Below are 23584 nucleotides of genomic sequence, written 5' to 3' on the forward strand. Positions count from 1 at the left end.
TTTAGTTTTTCCCCTTTCTGTCTTTAGGCTATCTAGTTCTCCGGCTGTGTTCGAGGGGTCTAGGGCACCGTAGAAACCCCCCACGGCTACTGCTAGTTGTTGTGGATAGGTCCAGGGGTCTGCAATCCGATGGCTGCCAACCTCTCTGGTTTTTCTGGACTTAGCTGGTATTTTGTTTTTTCCTCCTTCGGTGACTCATCATAACAGAATCACCAGCCATACTGCAGATCCTAGGGTACTCAATAGCAGGAGAGAATTGAAAAAAAAAAAAAAAGTGTCAGAATTTTTTTTTTTTCGTGTGCATATTTTTTCCTCTATATCTCTGAGGCCGTAGGGGGAATTTTTCTCTCAATGGAGATGAAGCAATTGTCCGATCATGTGGAGCAGCTCGCTGCTGAAGTGCGGGGAATTTCCGCTTATCTTGCTCATTCACATGCGGCTGAACCAAAGATTCCCACTCCTGATGTGTTTTTTGGGGATCGGTCTAAATTCTTGAATTTCAAGAATAATTGTAAATTATTTTTTGCCTTGAAGCCTAACTCGTCAGGGAACTCCGCGCAGCAGGTTAAAATTGTCATCTCTTTGCTGCGCGGCGATCCCCAGGATTGGGAGTTTTCTTTGAAACCTGATGATCCTATTCTGAATAATGTGAACCCATTTTTTCAAGCCTTGGGGTTGTTGTATGATGAACCTAATGCTATTGATCAGGCTGAAAAGACCCTGTTGGCATTAAGCCAGGGTCGGGATTCGGCAGAGTTGTACTGTCAAAAATTCCGAAAGTGGGCGGTCCTTACTACCTGGAATGATGGTGCCTTGGCAGCCCTCTTTCGGAAGGGTTTGTCAGAAACTGTAAAAGATACTATGGTGGGATTTCCTGTTCCCTCTGGTCTTGACGATTCTATGTCATTAGCCATTCAGGTGGATCGGCGTTTACGTGAACGCAAAACTACACGAGAGATGTTGCCACCTGTTGAACAAATGTCTGAACCTATGCAATGTGATAGAGTTTTGTCTAGGGCGCAACGTCAGGAGTTCAGAAGGCGTAATAAGCTGTGTTTTTTTGTGGAGATGCCTCGCATATTATTTCTGTCTGCCCTAAACGAGAGAAACGTTGTGCACACACGTTTTCTGTGGGTGGTGTTCAACCTAAGTTTCTTCTGGCAATTACTCTGATCTGCTCCCTGTCCACATTTTCCGCCAAGGCTTTTGTGGATTCAGGAGCAGCTCTTAACCTGATGGACTTGGATTTTGCTAAACGTTGTGGATTTCCTATAACACCTCTGTGGACGCCTATCCCTTTGAGGGGTATTGATGCTACTCCTTTGGCGAAGAATAAACCTCAGTTTTGGACCCAGGTGGTAATGCGGGTCGCCCCAGACCATCAAGAAAATTGCAGATTTTTCGTGTTGCATAATGTGCATGATACCATTGTTCTGGGGTTTCCCTGGTTGCAAATCCATAATCCAGTTCTGGATTGGAAATCTTTGTATGTGGTGAGTTGGGGTTGTCGGTGTGCCCTTAGTGATGCTCCTGTTTTCTCCACCTCTCCCCAGTCGCATGATGTTCCTGACTATTTGGCTGATTTTTATGATGTATTTAGTGAGAATGAGTCTGCGTCTTTGCCTCCTCATAGGAGTTATGACTGTGCAATTGAGCTGAACCCGGGGTGTAAATTCCCCAAGGGTCGGCTTTTCAATTTATCTGTACCCGAGCACAAGGCTATGCGATCCTATATTAAGGAGGCATTGGAGAAGGGTCTTATTAGACCATCCTCTTCACCCTTAGGTGCTGGGTTTTTTTCGTGGCTAAAAAGGATGGTTCATTAAGGCCTTGTATTGACTATCGTGCCCTCAACAAAATTACTGTTAAATATCAGTATCCGTTACCCCTGATTTCTGATCTATTCTCCAGAGTTAAAGGTGCTTGCTGGTTTACCAAGCTTGACCTCAGGGGGGCGTATAATCTTATTCGCATTAAGCATGGGGATGAATGGAAGACGGCGTTTAATACTCCGGAGGGACATTTTGAGTACCTGGTGATGCCTTTTGGGCTCACTAATGGCCCTTCTGTCTTCCAGTGCTTCATGAACGATATATTCCGAGACTTTGTGGATAAATTTTTGATTATCTATCTGGATGATATTTTGATCTTCTCCAAGAATTGGGACACTCATGTGGAACATGTTCGGACTGTGTTCCGGATTTTGAGGGAGAATTCCCTATATGTCAAGGGATCGAAATGCCTTTTTGGGGTACAGAGGATTTCATTTTTGGGATTTATTTTGTCTCCGTCAACTATTGAAATGGACCCGGCCAAGGTACAGGCCATTCGATTGGGTTCAGCCCACTTCTTTGAAGGCCCTCCAGAAGTTTTTGGGTTTTGCTAATTTTTATCGGAAATTTATAGCTAATTTTTCTGGTATTGCCAAGCCATTGACGGATTTGACTAGGAAGGGTGCTGATGTGCTGAATTGGTCTCCGGAGGCTGTTTCTTCCTTTCAGGAGCTGAAGCGAAGATTCACTTCTGCTCCGGTTTTGCGGCAACCTGATGTCTCACTCCCGTTTCAGGTGGAGGTGGACGCTTCTGAGATTGGTGCAGGAGCGGTGTTGTCCCAAAAAGATCCTGTGACATCTAAAATGAATCCTTGTGCTTTCTTTTCCCGAAAGTTCTCCCCATCCGAACGTAACTATGATGTGGGGAATCGGGAACTGTTGGCCATGAAATGGGCATTTGAGGAGTGGAGACATTGGTTGGAGGGAGCCAAACACCAAGTCGTGGTCCTTACTGACCACAAGAATTTGATTTACCTGGAGTCGGCCAAGCGCTTGAATCCTAGACAGGCTAGGTGGGCCTTGTTTTTCACACGTTTTGATTTTGTGATCTCTTTTCTTCTGGGCACTAAGAATGTCAAGGCAGACGCCCTCTCTAGGAGTTTCCTTGCTGATTCTCCTGTTGTGACTAAGCCTGCTACCATCTTAGGCAAGGGGGTAGTTCTTTCTGCCATCTCGCCCGATTTGAGACCTGCTCTGGAAGAGTTTCAGGAGGACAAACCTGAGCGTTGTCCCAGTGGAAAGTTGTATGTTCTTGACCTGTGGAGGAAGAGAGTGATGTCTGAAGTTCATTGCTCTGCATTGGCTGGTCATCCAGGTATTTTTGGTACTAGAGATCTGGTGAGTCGGTCTTTTAGGTGGCCCGCCTTGTCTCATGATGTCAGGAATTTTGTGCAGTCCTGTGGGACTTGCTCCCGGTCTAAACCTTGTTCTCGCTCTAGTGGCTTGTTAATGCCTTTGCCGGTGCCCAGGAGGCCATGGACCCATATTTCAATGGATTTTATCTCTGATATGCCTGTCTCTCAGAGAATGACTGTTATTTGGGTGATTTGTGATAGATTCTCTAAGATGGTCCATCTTGTACCACTCCCTAAGTTGCCATCTTCCTCTGAGTTGGTGCCCTTGTTTTTGCAACAGGTGGTTCGCTTGCACGGGATTCCTGAGAACATTGTATCTGACAGAGGAGTTCAGTTTGTGTCTAGATTTTGGAGGACTTTCTGTTCCAAGCTGGGAATTCAGTTGTCCTTCTCCTCTGCGTTTCACCCTCAGACCAATGGGCAGACGGAGAGAACAAACCAGACTTTGGAGTCGTATTTGAGATGTTTTATTTCTGCCGATCAGGATGATTGGGTTTCATTTTTGCCCTTGGCCTAATTTGCTTTAAATAATAGAGCTAGTTCTGCCACTTTGATGTCACCTTTTTTTGTAACTTTGGTTTTCACCCTCGATTTTCTTCAGGGCAGGTGGAGCCTTCTGCCTGCCCAGGTGTTGACACTGTGGTGGAGAGAATGCACCAGATCTGGGACCAAGTGGTGGATAACTTGTCTCTCTCCCAGGAAAAGGCCCAGCGGTTTTCCAACCGGCGTAGGACCGTTGGTCCCTAGTTTAAGGTGGGTGATCTGGTTTGGTTGTGATCAAAAAATATCGCTATGAAGGTGGCTTCTCCTAAGTTTAAGCCTAGATTTATTGGACCTTACAAGATTTTGGAGATTATTAATCCGGTCTCTTTTCGGTTGGCTCTTCCTGTCACATTTAAAATTCATAATGTGTTTCATAAGTCCTTGTTGAAGAGGTTTGTTGAACCAGTAGTTCCTGTGGTGGCACCTCCTGACCCTATATTGGTTGAAGGTATCATGGAATATGAGGTAGAGAAGATACTGGATTCCCGTCTGGCTAGACGGAGACTCCAGTATTTGGTTAAGTGGAAGGGTTATGGTCAGGAGGATATTTCCTGGGTCTCTGCCTCTGATATTCACGCCGAAAGAAAGGTGCATGCCTTTCATCGGGCTCACCCGGATCGCCCTGGTGGCATGGATGAGGGTTTGTTGACCCCTCCTCAAGTAGGAGGTACTGTTGTGAGTTCATTTTTCCCTTCACTATTGAGGTCTGATGAACTCCCTCCTCTGGTGAAGAAAGGTAGTGAGGCTGATTATCAAACACCTGGGCAGCTAGATGATGACTGGGTGGCTGGAATTGAGGACTGGATATAAGGCTGCCGACGTCCTTCTTCCTGGCTGGTGATTTTCCTGCTGGATTCTTGGAGACCAGTCTGATTCCTGCATCTCAAAGCTAAGTTTTTCTGCTCTGCTTTGTACTCTTCAGTTTTGTTGTTGTTTTGCCTTGTTTTTTGGGAGTTCTGCCATCCCCGGCCGGGGGTGAGCTGAATTCCATTTTTGTCTCTGATCTGTTGATCTTTTGCTCTGTCTTCAGAATATACCTGAGTGCTGATATAGTCTTTTGAAGCCTAGCGACTTCAGGGCCTGTTTTTCCTATCAGTCGGTTGGCTCATTTTGATAGGGTTTTTGCGGATGGCAGACAGCAGCTTTCCTATCCTGTCCTATGTAGTTAGCTTGGGCCCCATCATTTGCTCAACCTATCTTTCTATCTGTGTTAGTGTTTTCATCTTGCTTCACCGTCATTATATGTTGGGGGCTGCCTATTGCTTTGGGGTCTGCTCTGGGGCAGTTTAGTTTTTCCCCTTTCTGTCTTTAGGCTATCTAGTTCTCCGGCTGTGATCGAGGGGTCTAGGGCACCGTAGGAACCCCCCACGGCTACTGCTAGTTGTTGTGGATAGGTCCAGGGGTCTGCAATCCGATAGCTGCCAACCTCTCTGGTTTTTCTGGACTTAGCTGGTATTTTGTTTTTTCCTCCTTCGGTGACTAATCATAACAGGAGGCGTCCTATAGACACCTCTCTATTACTAACCCCTAGGCTTGATGTCAGTTGCCAATACAAAGTGACGTCAACCCCAATACTATTGCCATACTATTACCGCACTTGCCAACACACCAGGTCAAGTGGGAAGAGCGATACTAAGTGCCAGAATGGGAGCATTTTGTGGATGCACTTTTCTGGGGTGGCTGAGAGCTGATGTTTTTAGTCTGGGAGGTGACCAGTACCCATGAACCTTTCCTTGGCTACTATTATCATCCTGCAGCTGTCTGCCTTGCCTTTGCTAGTTATTAATTACAGGGGGACCCTACGTAATTTTTTTTTTGGGGGGCGCCACCTTTCTAATAAGCAGTAAAGACTAAGTATACAGCTGTCAGTAGATATTAATAGCCTGGGAAGCTACATGTGTATTACCCACTTTCAGGCTATAAACATCTGCCCCCAGCTGTCCGATTTCCCTCTGCTGGTTAATAAAATTTTGGAGGGTCCAACGCCATTATTTTCAGATATTTATTAAATAACCAAAAGTACAGTAAACTACACAAGCACTGCACTAGTTATATATCTCACTAACATCTTTACATCTATGCATTCTATGTATACATATATATCTATTCTATTACTGTTCACGGCAGATAAAATGTCGGGTTTGCAAAGAGATGGGTATGTAAAAATCGGACAGCACACGCATGGTTCGAGTGCTGTGCGTTTTTTTCTCGCACCCATTGACTTGTATTGACAATTCCGTTCCAAAATTTGCATCCACTTGCAGCATGTTGCAATTTTTTTTTATTAGTCCGATTGCAATCTGATCCAAGCTGATAAAAAATATCGCAGATGAGACCTGAATCACTGAATAACATTGGTCCGAATGCAATCTGTTTTTTTATTGGATTGCATTTGTCTGATATCATGGTAAGTGGGAGCAAGCCCCTAAGTTAATTTTCCTGGCAAGGAATTACTTCATTTTTTGCAATTCATCTGATCACTCTTCATAATAATCTGAAGTTAATGATAGTTGTCACTAAAAAAACTGATGCGTCAAATGTTGCAAATATCAAATGGAAAACTTTTGGCCAATGCTGTACAATGTTGCTTTTTGGTGCCATATACCCATATATAATTCTCCTCCCTGAACCAGTGACTCATAGAAAACACAGGGACTGATGCTGATTCTGTGGTGAAATTTATAAAATTCATCCTCACCCACAATTACTTTGAATTTTACAATAGGATCTATCTACAGGAGACTGGCACAGCTATGGGAAGTAAAATGGCTCCACACTATGCAAATCTTTTCATGGCCAAGCTTGAAAGCGACTTTTTGTCCTCATGTCCCATCAGGCCTCTGGCCTACTACCGCTACATTGATGATATTTTAATCATCTGGACGGAGTCTGAGCCACAGCTTAAGACGTTCCTCGAACAGTTTAATCAATTTCATCCCACCATCAACTTAACACTCAACTACTCCAACACTGAAATTAACTTTTTAGACACCATCATTAAGCTACAGAACAGAGAAATAGAGACATCCCTGTATCAGAAGCCAATTGACCATCCAACATACCTTACAATTGGACAGTTTCCATCCAAAGCACATAAAAAACTATTGTCTACAGCCAAGCCATCAGATACAATTGTATATGCTCCAACCCATTGGATAGAGATGAACACCTTGGTCGCCTCAGAAAAGCCTTTTTGAATTAGGGCTACCATCCAAGAACAATTGAAAACCAGAACACAAGAGCCACCAGAATATCAAGGAATCACCTGCTACATTACAAAGCCAAAGAAGAAAATAACCGGGTGCCTCTAGTAGTCACCTAAAATCCAAATCTGGAGGTGCTAAGGGGAGCTGTACGGAAATTACCACATTTAGGCTATGTGCAGACGTGCAGATTTTTCGCGCCATTTTCCGTGGGAATTCCGCAACTCCCTGCCGCGGGAAATACGCTAGAATTCCGCATTTGGAATTCCCGCGTATTTCCTGCATTTTAACTAGCGTTTTCCAAGCGTAATTAGCTTGCAGAATGCTAGCGTTTTCATAGCGATCTGTAGCATCGCTTGGAAAACTGATTGACAGGCTGGTCACACTCGTCGTACATAGTGTTTGATGAGTGTGACCAACTTTTTACTATTGAGGTGGCCTATGTAGCAGCAGAAGTGAAAGATATAAAGTTTAAAATAATAAAAAAAGATTAAAAATGGTGTTATTCTCACCTTCCAGGGTCCCCCGCAGCGTTTCCAGGCCTCAGTGATGCTCCGGCCAACTCCCGCTCCCAGTGATGCCTTGCGACAATGACCCTTGATGACATCGCAAGACCGCAACTTCATCAAAGGTCATTGTCGCAAGGCATCACTGGGAGCGGGAGTTGGCGGGAGCATCGCTGAGGCCTGGGGACACTGCGGGGGACGCCGGAAGGTGAGAATAACACCATTTTTTATTTTAATTCTATTTTTCCAGGGATATGGTATGCAGAGCCCAGAGGACAGTCTACTCTCCTCCAGACCATGGGTACCATCCGCACAATTTCCGCTTACTTTGTGCATGGTGGCCATAGCCACATGAGGAAAGTAAGCGGAACAATGCTTTCCTATGTGTGCAGAATCCCCACGATTCTGCACAAAGAATGAGCATGCTGCGTATTTTTCCGCGATGCGATTCCGCCGCGGATAAATATGCAGCATTAGCACAGCATGTGCTGAATGCCATTGGATTGCATGAGATGCTTGTTTTTGCGTTTTCGCGGCAAAATCGCGCGTTAAAAAATGCTGCGAAAATGCAAAAAAAAGCTATGTGTGAACGCAGCCTTACTACAATTCAATTTTTCAGACCCCCACCAGGGCTGTGGAGTCACTAAGCCAAACCTCCAACTCAAGTCTTCAATTTCCATGACACCGACTCCAACTCTACCAAAATGGGCCCCGACTCGACAGCCCTGCCCCCCACTACTGTGTTTTAGGCAGCCCCCAAATCTAAGAAGCATCATTGTCAGAAGCTCCACTTTAACAGCTGCAGGAACCTTTCTTTGCAACCTGAAAAAATGTAAAACCTGTCCATTTTAACTCCTTCCTCCACCCACCACTGCCACCTCCGACTTCTAATCTCTGCCGAGGACTTTGCCGCACACTTCAAAAACAAGATAGACCAAACAAGGCAAGTCTTTATTGCCCAACCACCTCAACCCCTTTGTATACCAGACCAATGCCCAAACCCCATAACCTCTCTCTCCAACATCACTGAAGAGGAGCTTAATCGCCTCTTCTCCAAATCGCACCTCACAACCTGTGCACTTGACCCCATCCCATCTCCTCCCCAACCTCACCGCCACACTTATCCCATCCCTAACCCACCTCTTCAACTTATCACTAACTTCTGGTACCTTCCCTTCTGCTTTCAAACATGCCACAATCACACCTAACCTAAAAAAGCCAACCCTCGATCCAACAGCCACGTTCAGCTATCGCCCAATATCGCTGCTCCCACTTGCTTATAAACTCCTGGAGCAGCATGTCCACACTGAACTTTCCTCCCACCTCTCATCTAATTTGCTCTTTGACAATCTACAATCTGGTTTCCGCCCTCATCATTCCGCTGAGACAGCCCTGACCAAAATTACCAACGACCTACATACAGCCAAAACTAATGGACAATACTCTATACTCCTGCTTCTAGACCTGTCCTCTGCTTTCGACACAGTTGACCACTGCCTCCTACTACAGATCCTCTCCTCCTTTGGCATCACAGACCTCGCCCTATCCTGGATCTCCTCATACCTCTCCAATCGCACATTCAGCGTCTCCCACTCCCACACTAACTCCTCATCCCACCCTCTCTCTGTTGGAGTCCCCCAAGGCTCTGTTCTAGGACCCCTACTCTTCTCAATCTACACACTTGGTCTGGGGCAACTCATAAAGTCCCACGGATTCCAGTACCACCTTTATGCCGATGATACTCAGATCTACCTCTCTGGCCCAGACATCACCTCTCTGCTCTCCAGAATCCCAGAGTGTCTATCAGCCATATCCTCCTTCTTCTCCTCTCGCTTCCTCAATGTGGACAAATCTGAATTGATCATCTTTCCCCCATCTCAAAGATCTTCCTTACCCGACCTTTCTATTACAATTGACAACATCACACTTTCCCCCGTACCGGAGGTCCGCTGCCTCGGAGTAACCCTTGACTCTGCCCTGTCCTTCAAACCGCACATCCAAGCTCTCTCCACCTACTGTCACCTCCAGCTCAAAAATATTTCCAGAATTCGTTCCTTCCTCAACCCTCAAACTACTAAAATGCTTGTGGTGCATGCCCTCATCATCTCCCGCCTCGACTATTGCAACATCCTTTTCTGTGGCCTCCCTGCTAACACCCTTGCACCTCTCCAGTCCATTCTCAACTCTGCCGCCCAACTAATTGATCTCTCTCCTCGCTACTCCTCCACTTCTCCCCTCTGAAAATTTCTTCACTGGCTCCCATTCCCTCAGCGTATCCAGTTCAAATTACAAATACTGACCTACAAGGCCATCTATAACCTGTCTCCTCCCTATATCTCTGAACTAATCTCCCGACATCTACCCTCACGTAATCTCCGGTCCTCCCAAGACCTCCTTCTCTCCTCCACACTTATTCGCTCCTCACCCAACCTCTTCCAAGACTTCTCCCGAATAGCCTCCATCCTCTGGAATTCCCTGCCCCAACACGTCCGACTATCATCCACACTCGGATCCTTCAGATGGAACCTGAAAACCCACCTCTTCAGGAAAGCCTACAGCCTGCAGTGATCCCCGCTGCCTCCTCACCACTACTGGAGCTACCGCCTCACCATCACTGGAACTGCTGTAACCCCCCCAACCTACTGTCTCCTTCCCCACCATCCTGTAGCATGTAAGCCCTCCCCTCTATATCAGTCTGTGATTGTTAGTTTGTTTGCTGTAAGTGATATCTGTAATCTGTATGTAACCCCTTCTCATGTACAGCACCTTGGAACCAATGGTGCTATATAAATAAATAATAATAATTTATAATAACCACGGACAAGATAAAGATCCTCAATTCATATCAGGACTACAAGATCCCAGATACGTTCAGCTGCATCACATCTAATGGGGTGTACTTAATTATTTGTACTAAATGTTCAACTGGGGGTCTGTAGGTGGGGGAGACAGGGCAAAAACTGGGAACAAGGATGAATTCTCATTGCCACACAATAAGAGAAAAAGAATGGATCTACCTGTGGCAAAAACTTTTTGTATGCCTGATCACAGCACCATTGGCATGAAATTACTTGTATTGAAAGGTAACTTCAAATCTCAGAGAGACAGCAGGGTCTGGGAATATAAACTTATGACAACCTTTGACACACTCAATGCAGGAAAGAATGTGTCGCATGGATTTATGTCTTTTTACATCAAATAAGGAATTTGCTCTTCAGACCTTGTGGGGGCATCTCAACACAGAACCAGACCCCAATCAGAGAACAATAAGACTTTCATTCCTTATCTATGAACTGTTCCAATATTTATGGACACAACTGTTTATCACTCTCTCATAATGACAGTTCTGTGTTGTGTATAAATATGTGATCTTTCTGATTTTGTATTAGTCTATATGCCTGATGAAGAGACCTGAGTAGTCTCGAAAGCTGCAATTTGTTACTATCTTTTCAGTTAGCCATTAAAAGCTATCAGCCACTGAGGACTCTCAATTCCTAATATTTTGCTTACATCTAGTGGCCTCCATCACAGACTGCCACCACCTATCCTGTCACCCTCCTCCAGACTGCTCTTTCCTCTCCAGATCCCTTTTGGTGAAGAGGGTGATGATTGTGGGACCAGCGGTGATAGGGTACCGTTACACCTAGCGATGCACCAGCGATCCCGACCAGCGATATGACGCGGTCAGGATCGCTGGTGCATCGCTAGGTGGTTGCTAGTGAGCTGCCACACAGGCAGATCTCACCAGCGACATCGGTGGGGACGGGGATCGCTACTTACCTGTCAGAGGCGGCGATCCTGCGTCCTCCCGCCCGGCTCCACACGTCGCTCGTCGGCGCCACAGGAAGTGACCGACGAGGAATGGTTCGGCAGCTTCTCGCACGATCAGCGATAACCAGCGGGGGAGCCGGTCGGAGGTATCACATGCAGCGATATCGCTAGCAATATCGCTGCAACGTCACAAAATCGGTGACTTTACAGTGATATTGCTAGCGATATCGCAGTGTGTAACGGGGGCTATAGTCGTGGAAGAAGTGATTTTGTGGGATGATAGTGGGGTTGTGGGTGGTGATAAGGACGGAGGAATAATGGTAGTGAGGGGAGGGTGATTGTGGAAAGCTGATTTGTAACACGGTCCTGACAGTCCCTAGCAGTTGCCACCAGAACATGTCATATTATCAAATTCTACAACAGTAGATGGTGTCAGCAACATCAACAAAAACAAGGTACTATTAAAAATGGTTGGTGGCAGATGTAGTTGGTGATAGCAACAGATTGTGGTGGCAGCAGTTGGTAGCAGCAGTTTCTGGCAGAATTGGTTGGTAGTGACAGAATTTGGTGACAGCAGTGGGTTGTGGTAGAGGCAATTGGTGACAGCAGTATGTGGTGGTTGGTAGTGACGGCATTTGCTGGGAGCAGGCATTAATGGTGACAGTATTTGATGGCTGAAAAGGTTGGTAGTAATGGCAGTTGGTGACAGCAGTGGTTGGTAGTGACGGCAGTTGGTGGCAGCAGTGCTTTGTAGTGACAGCAGTTGGTGGCAGCAGTGCTTTGTAGTGACGGAAGTTGGTGGCAGCAGTGCTTTGTAGTGACGGAAGTTGGTTGCAGCAGTGGTTGGAAGTGACGGCAGTTGGTGGCATCAGTGGTTGGTAGTGAATGAATTTGGTGGCGGCAGCAGCTGGTAGTGACGGCATTTGATGGCAGCAGTGGTTGCAAGGGATGACAGTTGGTGGCAGCAGTGGTTAGTGACAGCATTGGATGGCAGCAGTGATGGCAGTTAGTGGTGGCAGCAGTGGATGTAGTGACAGCAGTGGTGGCAGCAGGGATTGGTAGTGACGGCATTTGATGGCAGCAGTGATGGCAGTTAGTGGTGGCAACAGTGGTTGGAAGTGAAGGCAGTTGGTGGCAGCAGTGGATGTAGTGACAGCAGTGGTGGCAGCAGGGATTGGTAGTGACGGCATTTGATGGCAGCAGTGGTTGTTAGTGATAGCATTTGATGGCAGCAGTGATTGTTAGTGACGGCATTTCAATGGAGCAGTGGTTAGTAGTGACGGCAGTTAGTGGTGGCAACAGTGATTGGAAGTGACGGCAGTTGGTGGCAGCAGTGGATGTAGTGACAGCAGTGGTGGCAGCAGGGATTGGTAGTGATGGTATTTGATGGCAGCAGTGGTTGTTAGTGATAGCATTTGATGGCAGCAGTGGTTGATAGTGACGGCATTTCAATGGAGCAGTGGTTAGTAGTGACGGCAGTTAGTGGTGGCAGCAGTGGATGGAAGTGACAGCAGTTGGCAGCAGTGGTTGGAAGTGACGGCATTTGATGGCAGCAGTGGTGGTAGTGACAGCAGTGTTGGTAGTTATGGCATTTGATGGCAGTTGTTGGTAGTGACAGCGGTTGGTGGCAGCCGCGGTTGGTGGTGATAGTAATTAGTGGCAGCAGTGGATGGTAGTGATGGGATTTGATGGCATCAGATTGGTACTGACGGCAGCAGTTGGTAGTGACGGCAATTGGTGGTGGCAGCGGTGGGTAGTGATGTCAGCAGTTTGACGGCATTTGATGGCTGCAGTGGTTGGTAGTGACAGCAGTTGGTGGTGGCAGCGGGTTCTGATGGTTTTTATAATTTTGAGGACTTTATTTTTTCGTTACTTCACGCCATCAATATTCATTACAATGAGATAATTAAACATTCGGGATTCCTCAGTTCCTGTCTCCTTCCATCCCACAGAGAAGTCAGAGCTGTCACAGGGGTCCCTGGCGGGACGTTCACATCAGGTTCCGCATCCGGCGCGTCTGTTTGTTGATGTTAATGATTGCTCTGTCAGTGGAGTTTGTGATGTCGTCCAGCGCTTCATCCTGGCGCTCCAGCTCGCCTTCTGCCTCCAGCGCCATGCTCTTCAGCTTCAGCAGGATCTGCGAAAATAAGAGGCCATTATTTGGGGACAGGACCACATTACATACCGGGGGGAGATATGAGAGATATTCACTGGAGGACTGGACCATATCACACATGGGGGGAGAGGAGATATGAGAATCACTGGAGGACTGGACCATATCACACATGGGGGAGAGGAGATATGAGAATCACTGGAGGACTGGACCATATCACACATGGTGGGAGAGGGGATATGAGAGATAATCACCAGAGGACTGGACCATACCACACATGGGGGGAGAGGAGATATGAGAATCACTGGAGGACTGGACCACATCACACATGGGGGGAGAGGGGATATGAGAGATAATCACAGGAGGACTGGACCATATCACACATGGGGGGAGAGGAGATATGAGAATCACTGGAGGACTGGACCACATCACACATGGGGGGAGAGGGGATATGAGAGATAATCATTGGAGGACCAGATCACATCACAAACGGCGGACATAAGGAATAATCACTGGACGACCGGGCTACAGCACCCACCGGGGAGGGGGATATAAAAGATAATCACTCACTGTAGGACCGGACCACATCGCACACTGGGGAAAAATATAAGGGGTAATCACTAGAGGACCGCACCACATCATACACCAGGGCAGACATAAGAGACAATCACTGGAGGACCGGACCACATCATACACCGGGGCAGACATAAGAGACAATCACTGGAGGACCGGACCACATCATACACCGGGGAAGACATAAGAGACAATAACTGGAGGACCGGACCACATCATACACCGGGGCAGACATAAGAGACAATCACTTGAGGACCGGACCACATCATACACCAGGGCAGACATAAGAGACAATCACTGGAGGACCGGACCACATCATAAACCGGGGCAGACATAAGAGATAATCACTGGAGGACCGGACCACATCATACACCAGGACAGACATAAGAGATAATCACTGGAGGACTGGACCACATCATACACCGGGGCAGACATAAGAGATAATCACTGGAGGACCGGACCACATCATACACCAGGACAGACATAAGAGATAATCACTGGAGGACCGGACCACATCATACACCGGGGCAGACATAAGAGATAATCACTGGAGGACCGGACCACATCATACACCAGGGCAGACATAAGAGACAATCACTGGAGGACCGGACCACATCATACACCAGAGCAGACATAAGAGACAATCACTGGAGGACCTGACCACATCGTACACCGGGGCAGACATAAGAGACAATCACTGGAGGACCGGACCACATCATACACCGGGGCAGACATAAGAGACAATCACTGGAGGACCGGACCACATCATACACCGGGGCAGACATAAGAGACAATCACTGGAGGACCGGACCACATCATACACCGGGGCAGACATAAGAGACAATCACTGGAGGACCGGACCACATCATACACCGGGGCAGACATAAGAGACAATCACTGGAGGACCGGACCACATCATACACCAGGGCAGACATAAGAGACAATCACTGGAGGACCGGACCACATCATACACCAGGGCAGACATAAGAGACAATCACTGGAGGACCGGACCACATCATACACCGGGGAAGACATAAGAGACAATAACTGGAGGACCGGACCACATCATACACCGGGGCAGACATAAGAGACAATCACTTGAGGACCGGACCACATCATACACCAGGGCAGACATAAGAGACAATCACTGGAGGACCGGACCACATCATAAACCGGGGCAGACATAAGAGATAATCACTGGAGGACCGGACCACATCATACACCAGGACAGACATAAGAGATAATCACTGAGGACTGGACCACATCATACACCGGGGCAGACATAAGAGATAATCACTGGAGGACCGGACCACATCATACACCAGGACAGACATAAGAGACAATCACTGGAGGACCGGACCACATCATACACCAGGGCAGACATAAGAGACAATCACTGGAGGACCGGACCACATCATACACCAGGGCAGACATAAGAAATAATCACTGGAGGACCGGACCACATCATACACCGGGGCAGACATAAGAGATAATCACTGGTGGACAGGACCACATCATACACCGGGGCAGACATAAGAGACAATCACTGGAGGACCGGACCACATCATACACCGGGGCAGACATAAGAGATAATCACTGGAGGACCAGACCACATCATACACCGGGGCAGACATAAGAGACAATCACTGAAGGACCGGACCACATCATACACCAGGGCAGACATAAGAGATAATCACTGGACGACCGGACCACATCATACACCAGGCCAGACATAAGAGACAATCACTGGAGGACCGGACCACATCATACACCAGGGCAGACATAAGAGATAATCACTGGAGGACCAGACCACATCATACACCAGGGCAGACATAAGAGACAATCACTGGAGGACCGGACCACATCATACACCGGGGCAGACATAAGAGACAATCACTGGAGGACCGGACCACATCATACACCGGGGCAGACATAAGAGACAATCACTGGAGGACCGGACCACATCATACACCGGGGCAGACATAAGAGATAATCACTGGAGGACCGGACCACATCATACACCAGAGCAGACATAAGAGACAATCACTGGAGGACCGGACCACATCATACACCAGGGCAGACATAAGAGATAATCACTGGAGGACCGGACCACATCATACACCAGTGCAGACATAAGAGATAATCACTGGAGGACCGGACCACATCATACACCACAGCAGACATAAGAGATAATAACTGGAGGACCGGACCACATCATACACCAGTGCAGACATAAGAGATAATCACTGGAGGACCGGACCACATCATACACCACAGCAGACATAAGAGATAATAACTGGAGGACCGGACCACATCATACACCGGGGCAGACATAAGAGACAATCACTGGAGGACCGGACCACATCATACATCAGGGCAGACATAAGAGACAATCACTGGAGGACCGGACCACATCATACACCAGGGCAGACAAAAGAGATAATCACTGGAGGACCGGACCACATCATACACCGGGGCAGACATAAGAGATAATCACTGGAGGACCAGACCACATCATACACCGGGGCAGACATAAGAGACAATCACTGAAGGACCGGACCACATCATACACCAGGGCAGACATAAGAGATAATCACTGGACGACCGGACCACATCATACACCAGGCCAGACATAAGAGACAATCACTGGAGGACCGGACCACATCATACACCAGGGCAGACATAAGAGATAATCACTGGTGGACAGGACCACATCATACACCGGGGCAGACATAAGAGACAATCACTGGAGGACCGGACCACATCATACACCAGAGCAGACATAAGAGATAATCACTGGAGGACCGGACCACATCATACACCGGGGCAGACATAAGAGATAATCACTGGAGGACCGGACCACGTCATACACCAGGGCAGACATAAGAGATAATCACTGGAGGACCGGACCACATCATACACCAGAGCAGACATAAGAGACAATCACTGGAGGACCGGACCACATCATACACCAGGGCAGACATAAGAGATAATCACTGGAGGACCGGACCACATCATACACCAGTGCAGACATAAGAGATAATCACTGGAGGACCGGACCACATCATACACCACAGCAGACATAAGAGATAATAACTGGAGGACCGGACCACATCATACACCAGGGCAGACATAAGAGATAATCACTGGAGGACCGGACCACATCATACACCAGGGCAGACATAAGAGATAATCACTGGAGGACCGGACCACATCATACATCAGGGCAGACATAAGAGACAATCACTGGAGGACCAGACCACATCATACACCAGGGCAGACAAAAGAGATAATCACTGGAGGACCGGACCACATCATACACCAGGGCAGACATAAGAGACAATCACTGGAGGACCGGACGACGTCACACACCAGGGCAGACATAAGAGATAATCACTGGAGGACCGCACCACATCATACACCAGGGCAGACATAAGAGACAATCACTGGAGGACCGGACCACATTATACACCAAGGCAGACATAAGAGACGATCACTGGAGGACCGGACCACGTCACACACCAGGGCAGACATAAGAGATAATCACTGGAGGACCGCACCACATCATACACCAGGGCAGACATAAGAGACAATCACTGGAGGACCGCACCACATCATACACCAGGGCAGACATAAGAGACAATCACTGGAGGACCAGACCACATCATACACGAAGGCAGACATAAGAGACCATCACTGGAGGACCGGACCACATCATACACCAGGGCAGACATAAGAGATAATCACTGGAGGACCGGACCACATCATACACCAGGGCAGACATAAGAGATAATCACTGGAGGACCGAACCACATCATACACCAGTGCAGACATAAGAGATAATCACTGGACGACCGGACCACATCATACACCAGAGCAGACATAAGAGATAATCACTGGAGGACCGGACCACATCATACACCAGGGCAGACATGAGATAATCACTGGAGGACCGGACCACATCATACACCAGGGCAGACATAAGAGATAATCACCGGAGGACCGGACCACATCATATACCAGGGCAGACATGAGACAATCACTGTAGGACCGGACCACGTCATACACCAGGGCAGACATAAGAGATAATCACTGGAGGACCGGACCACATCATACACCAGGGCAGACATAAGAGATAATTACCGGAGGACCGGACCACATCATATACCAGGGCAGACATAAGAGATAATCACTGGAGGACCGGACCACATCATACACCAGGGCAGACATAAGAGATAATCACTGGAGGACCGCACCACATCATACACCAGGGCAGACATAAGAGACAATCACTGGAGGACCGGACCACGTCACACACCAGGGCAGACATAAGAGATAATCACTGGAGGACCGCACCACATCATACACCGGGGCAGACATAAGAGACAATCACTGGAGGACCGGACCACATCATACACCAAGGCAGACATAAGAGAGCATCACTGGAGGACCGGACCACATCATACACCGGGGCAGACATAAGAGACAATCACTGGAGGACCGGACCACATCATACACCAGGGCAGACATAAGAGACAATCACTGGAGGACCGGACCACATCATACACCAAGGCAGACATAAGAGAGCATCATTGGAGGACCGGAACACATCATACACCGGGGCAGACATAAGAGCCAATCACTGGAGGACCGCACCACATCATACACCAGGGCAGACATAAGAGATAATCACTGGAGGACCGGACCACAACATACACCAGGGCAGACATAAGAGACAATCACTGGAGGACCGGGCCACATCATACACCAGGGCAGACATAAGAGACAATCACTGGAGGACCGGACCACATCATACACCGGGGCAGACATAACAGATAATCACTGGAGGACCGGACCACATCATACACCAGGGCAGACATAAGAGATAATCACTGGAGGACCGGACCACATCATACACCGGGGCAGACATAAGAGACAATCACTGGAGGACCGGGCCACATCATACACCAGGGCAGACATAAGAGACAATCACTGGAGGACCGGACCACATCATACACCAGGGCAGACATAAGAGACAATCACTGGAGGACCGGACCACATCATACACCAGGGCAGACATAAGAGACAATCACTGGAGGACCGAACCACATCATACACCGGGGCAGACATAAGAGACAATCACTGGAGGACCGGACCACATCATACACCGGGGCAGACATAAGAGACAATCACTGGAGGACCGGACCACATCATACACCAGGGCAGACATAAGAGACAATCACTGGAGGACCGGACCACATCATACACCAGGGCAGACATAAGAGATAATCACTGGAGGACCGGACCACATCATACACCGGGGCAGACATAAGAGACAATCACTGGAGGACCGGGCCACATCATACACCAGGGCAGACATAAGAGACAATCACTGGAGGACCGGACCACATCATACACCAGGGCAGACATAAGAGACAATCACTGGAGGACCGGACCACATCATACACCAGGGCAGACATAAGAGACAATCACTGGAGGACCGCACCACATCATACACCAGTGCAGACATAAGAGACACTCACTGGAGGACCAGACCACATCATACACCAGGACAGATATAAGAGATAATCACTGGAGGACCGGACCACATCATACACCGGGACAGACATAAGAGACAATCACTGGAGGACCGGACCACATCATACACCAGGGCAGACATAAGAGACAATCACTGGAGGACCGGACCACATCATACACCGGGGCAGACATAAGAGACAATCACTGGAGGACCGGACCACATCATACACCGGGGCAGACATAAGAGACAATCACTGGAGGACCGGACCACATCATACACCGGGGCAGACATAAGAGACAATCACTGGAGGACCGGACCACATCATACACCGGGGCAGACATAAGAGACAATCACTGGAGGACCGGACCACATCATACACCAGGGCAGACATAAGAGACAATCACTGGAGGACCGGACCACATCATACACCAGGGCAGACATAAGAGACAATCACTGGAGGACCGGACCACATCATACACCGGGGAAGACATAAGAGACAATAACTGGAGGACCGGACCACATCATACACCGGGGCAGACATAAGAGACAATCACTTGAGGACCGGACCACATCATACACCAGGGCAGACATAAGAGACAATCACTGGAGGACCGGACCACATCATAAACCGGGGCAGACATAAGAGATAATCACTGGAGGACCGGACCACATCATACACCAGGACAGACATAAGAGATAATCACTGAGGACTGGACCACATCATACACCGGGGCAGACATAAGAGATAATCACTGGAGGACCGGACCACATCATACACCAGGACAGACATAAGAGATAATCACTGGAGGACCGGACCACATCATACACCGGGGCAGACATAAGAGATAATCACTGGAGGACCGGACCACATCATACACCAGAGCAGACATAAGAGACAATCACTGGAGGACCTGACCACATCGTACACCGGGGCAGACATAAGAGACAATCACTGGAGGACCGGACCACATCATACACCGGGGCAGACATAAGAGACAATCACTGGAGGACCGGACCACATCATACACCGGGGCAGACATAAGAGACAATCACTGGAGGACCGGACCACATCATACACCAGGGCAGACATAAGAGACAATCACTGGAGGACCGGACCACATCATACACCAGGGCAGACATAAGAGATAATCACTGAAGGACCGGACCACATCATACACCGGGGCAGACATAAGAGACAATCACTGGAGGACCAGACCACATCATACACCGGGGCAGACATAAGAGACAATCACTGGAGGACTGGACCACATCATACACCGGGGCAGACATAAGAGACAATCACTGGAGGACCGGACCACATCAAACACCGGGGCAGACATAAGAGATAATCACTGGAGGACCGGGCCACATCATACACCGGGGCAGACATAAGAGACAATCACTGGAGGACCGGACCACATCATACACCGGGGTAGACATAAGAGACAATCACTGGAGGACCGGACCACATCATACACCGGGGCAGACATGAGAGATAATCACTGGAGGACCGGACCACATCATACACCGGGGCAGACATGAGAGATAATCACTGGAGGACCGGACCACATCATACACCGGGGCAGACATAAGAGACAATCACTGGAGGACCAGACCACAACATACACCGGGGAAGACATAAGAGACAATCACTGGAGGACCGGACCACATCATACACCAGGGCAGACATAAGAGACAATCACTGGAGGACCGGACCACAACATACACCAGGGCATACATAAGAGATAATCACTGGAGGACCGGACCACATCATACACCGGGGCAGACATAAGAGACAATCACTGGAGGACCGGACCACATCATACACCGGGGCAGACATAAGAGACAATCACTGGAGGACCGGACCACATCATACACCGGGGCAGACATAAGAGACAATCACTGGAGGACCGGACCACATCATACACCGGGGCAAACATAAGAGACAATCACTGGAGGACCGGACCACATCATACACCAGGGCAGACATAAGAAATAATCACTGGAGGACCGGACCACATCATACACCGGGGCAGACATAAGAGATAATCACTGGTGGACAGGACCACATCATACACCGGGGCAGACATAAGAGACAATCACTGGAGGACCGGACCACATCATACACCGGGGCAGACATAAGAGATAATCACTGGAGGACCAGACCACATCATACACCGGGGCAGACATAAGAGACAATCACTGAAGGACCGGACCACATCATACACCAGGGCAGACATAAGAGATAATCACTGGACGACCGGACCACATCATACACCAGGCCAGACATAAGAGACAATCACTGGAGGACCGGACCACATCATACACCAGGGCAGACATAAGAGATAATCACTGGAGGACCAGACCACATCATACACCAGGGCAGACATAAGAGACAATCACTGGAGGACCGGACCACATCATACACCGGGGCAGACATAAGAGACAATCACTGGAGGACCGGACCACATCATACACCGGGGCAGACATAAGAGACAATCACTGGAGGACCGGACCACATCATACACCGGGGCAGACATAAGAGATAATCACTGGAGGACCGGACCACATCATACACCAGAGCAGACATAAGAGACAATCACTGGAGGACCGGACCACATCATACACCAGGGCAGACATAAGAGATAATCACTGGAGGACCGGACCACATCATACACCAGTGCAGACATAAGAGATAATCACTGGAGGACCGGACCACATCATACACCACAGCAGACATAAGAGATAATAACTGGAGGACCGGACCACATCATACACCAGGGCAGACATAAGAGATAATCACTGGAGGACCGGACCACATCATACACCGGGGCAGACATAAGAGACAATCACTGGAGGACCGGACCACATCATACACCGGGGCAAACATAAGAGACAATCACTGGAGGACCGGACCACATCATACACCAGGGCAGACATAAGAGACAATCACTGGAGGACTGGACCACATCATACACCGGGGCAGACATAAGAGACAATCACTGGAGGACCGGACCACATCATACACCGGGGCAAACATAAGAGACAATCACTGGAGGACCGGACCACATCATACACCAGGGCAGACATAAGAAATAATCACTGGAGGACCGGACCACATCATACACCGGGGCAGACATAAGAGATAATCACTGGTGGACAGGACCACATCATACACCGGGGCAGACATAAGAGACAATCACTGGAGGACCGGACCACATCATACACCGGGGCAGACATAAGAGATAATCACTGGAGGACCAGACCACATCATACACCGGGGCAGACATAAGAGACAATCACTGAAGGACCGGACCACATCATACACCAGGGCAGACATAAGAGATAATCACTGGACGACCGGACCACATCATACACCAGGCCAGACATAAGAGACAATCACTGGAGGACCGGACCACATCATACACCAGGGCAGACATAAGAGATAATCACTGGAGGACCAGACCACATCATACACCAGGGCAGACATAAGAGACAATCACTGGAGGACCGGACCACATCATACACCGGGGCAGACATAAGAGACAATCACTGGAGGACCGGACCACATCATACACCGGGGCAGACATAAGAGACAATCACTGGAGGACCGGACCACATCATACACCGGGGCAGACATAAGAGATAATCACTGGAGGACCGGACCACATCATACACCAGAGCAGACATAAGAGACAATCACTGGAGGACCGGACCACATCATACACCAGGGCAGACATAAGAGATAATCACTGGAGGACCGGACCACATCATACACCAGTGCAGACATAAGAGATAATCACTGGAGGACCGGACCACATCATACACCACAGCAGACATAAGAGATAATAACTGGAGGACCGGACCACATCATACACCAGGGCAGACATAAGAGATAATCACTGGAGGACCGGACCACATCATACACCGGGGCAGACATAAGAGACAATCACTGGAGGACCGGACCACATCATACATCAGGGCAGACATAAGAGACAATCACTGGAGGACCGGACCACATCATACACCAGGGCAGACAAAAGAGATAATCACTGGAGGACCGGACCACATCATACACCGGGGCAGACATAAGAGATAATCACTGGAGGACCAGACCACATCATACACCGGGGCAGACATAAGAGACAA

The 23584-nt window shown here is 48.5% G+C and overlaps 1 protein-coding gene across 2 annotated transcripts in view; it reads right to left on the reverse strand.

Moving 5' to 3' along the window:
- Positions 1-13045: 13045 nt before the first annotated feature.
- Positions 13046-23584, reverse strand: part of LOC141053936 (synaptosomal-associated protein 47-like) — a 73482-nt gene continuing 62943 nt past the window's right edge. For both annotated transcript variants that reach the window (XM_073551104.1, XM_073551105.1), the window contains one exon: positions 13046-13347. In XM_073551104.1, coding sequence (XP_073407205.1) covers positions 13201-13347 — 147 coding nt within the window. In that variant the 3' untranslated portion in view covers positions 13046-13200. The remainder of the gene's footprint in view (positions 13348-23584) is intronic.

This window comes from Dendrobates tinctorius, unplaced genomic scaffold (genome assembly GCF_039654945.1).
Source record: "Dendrobates tinctorius isolate UK_male_01 unplaced genomic scaffold, ASM3965494v1 ptg000173l, whole genome shotgun sequence".
In the NCBI taxonomy this organism is placed as follows: domain Eukaryota; kingdom Metazoa; phylum Chordata; class Amphibia; order Anura; family Dendrobatidae; genus Dendrobates; species Dendrobates tinctorius.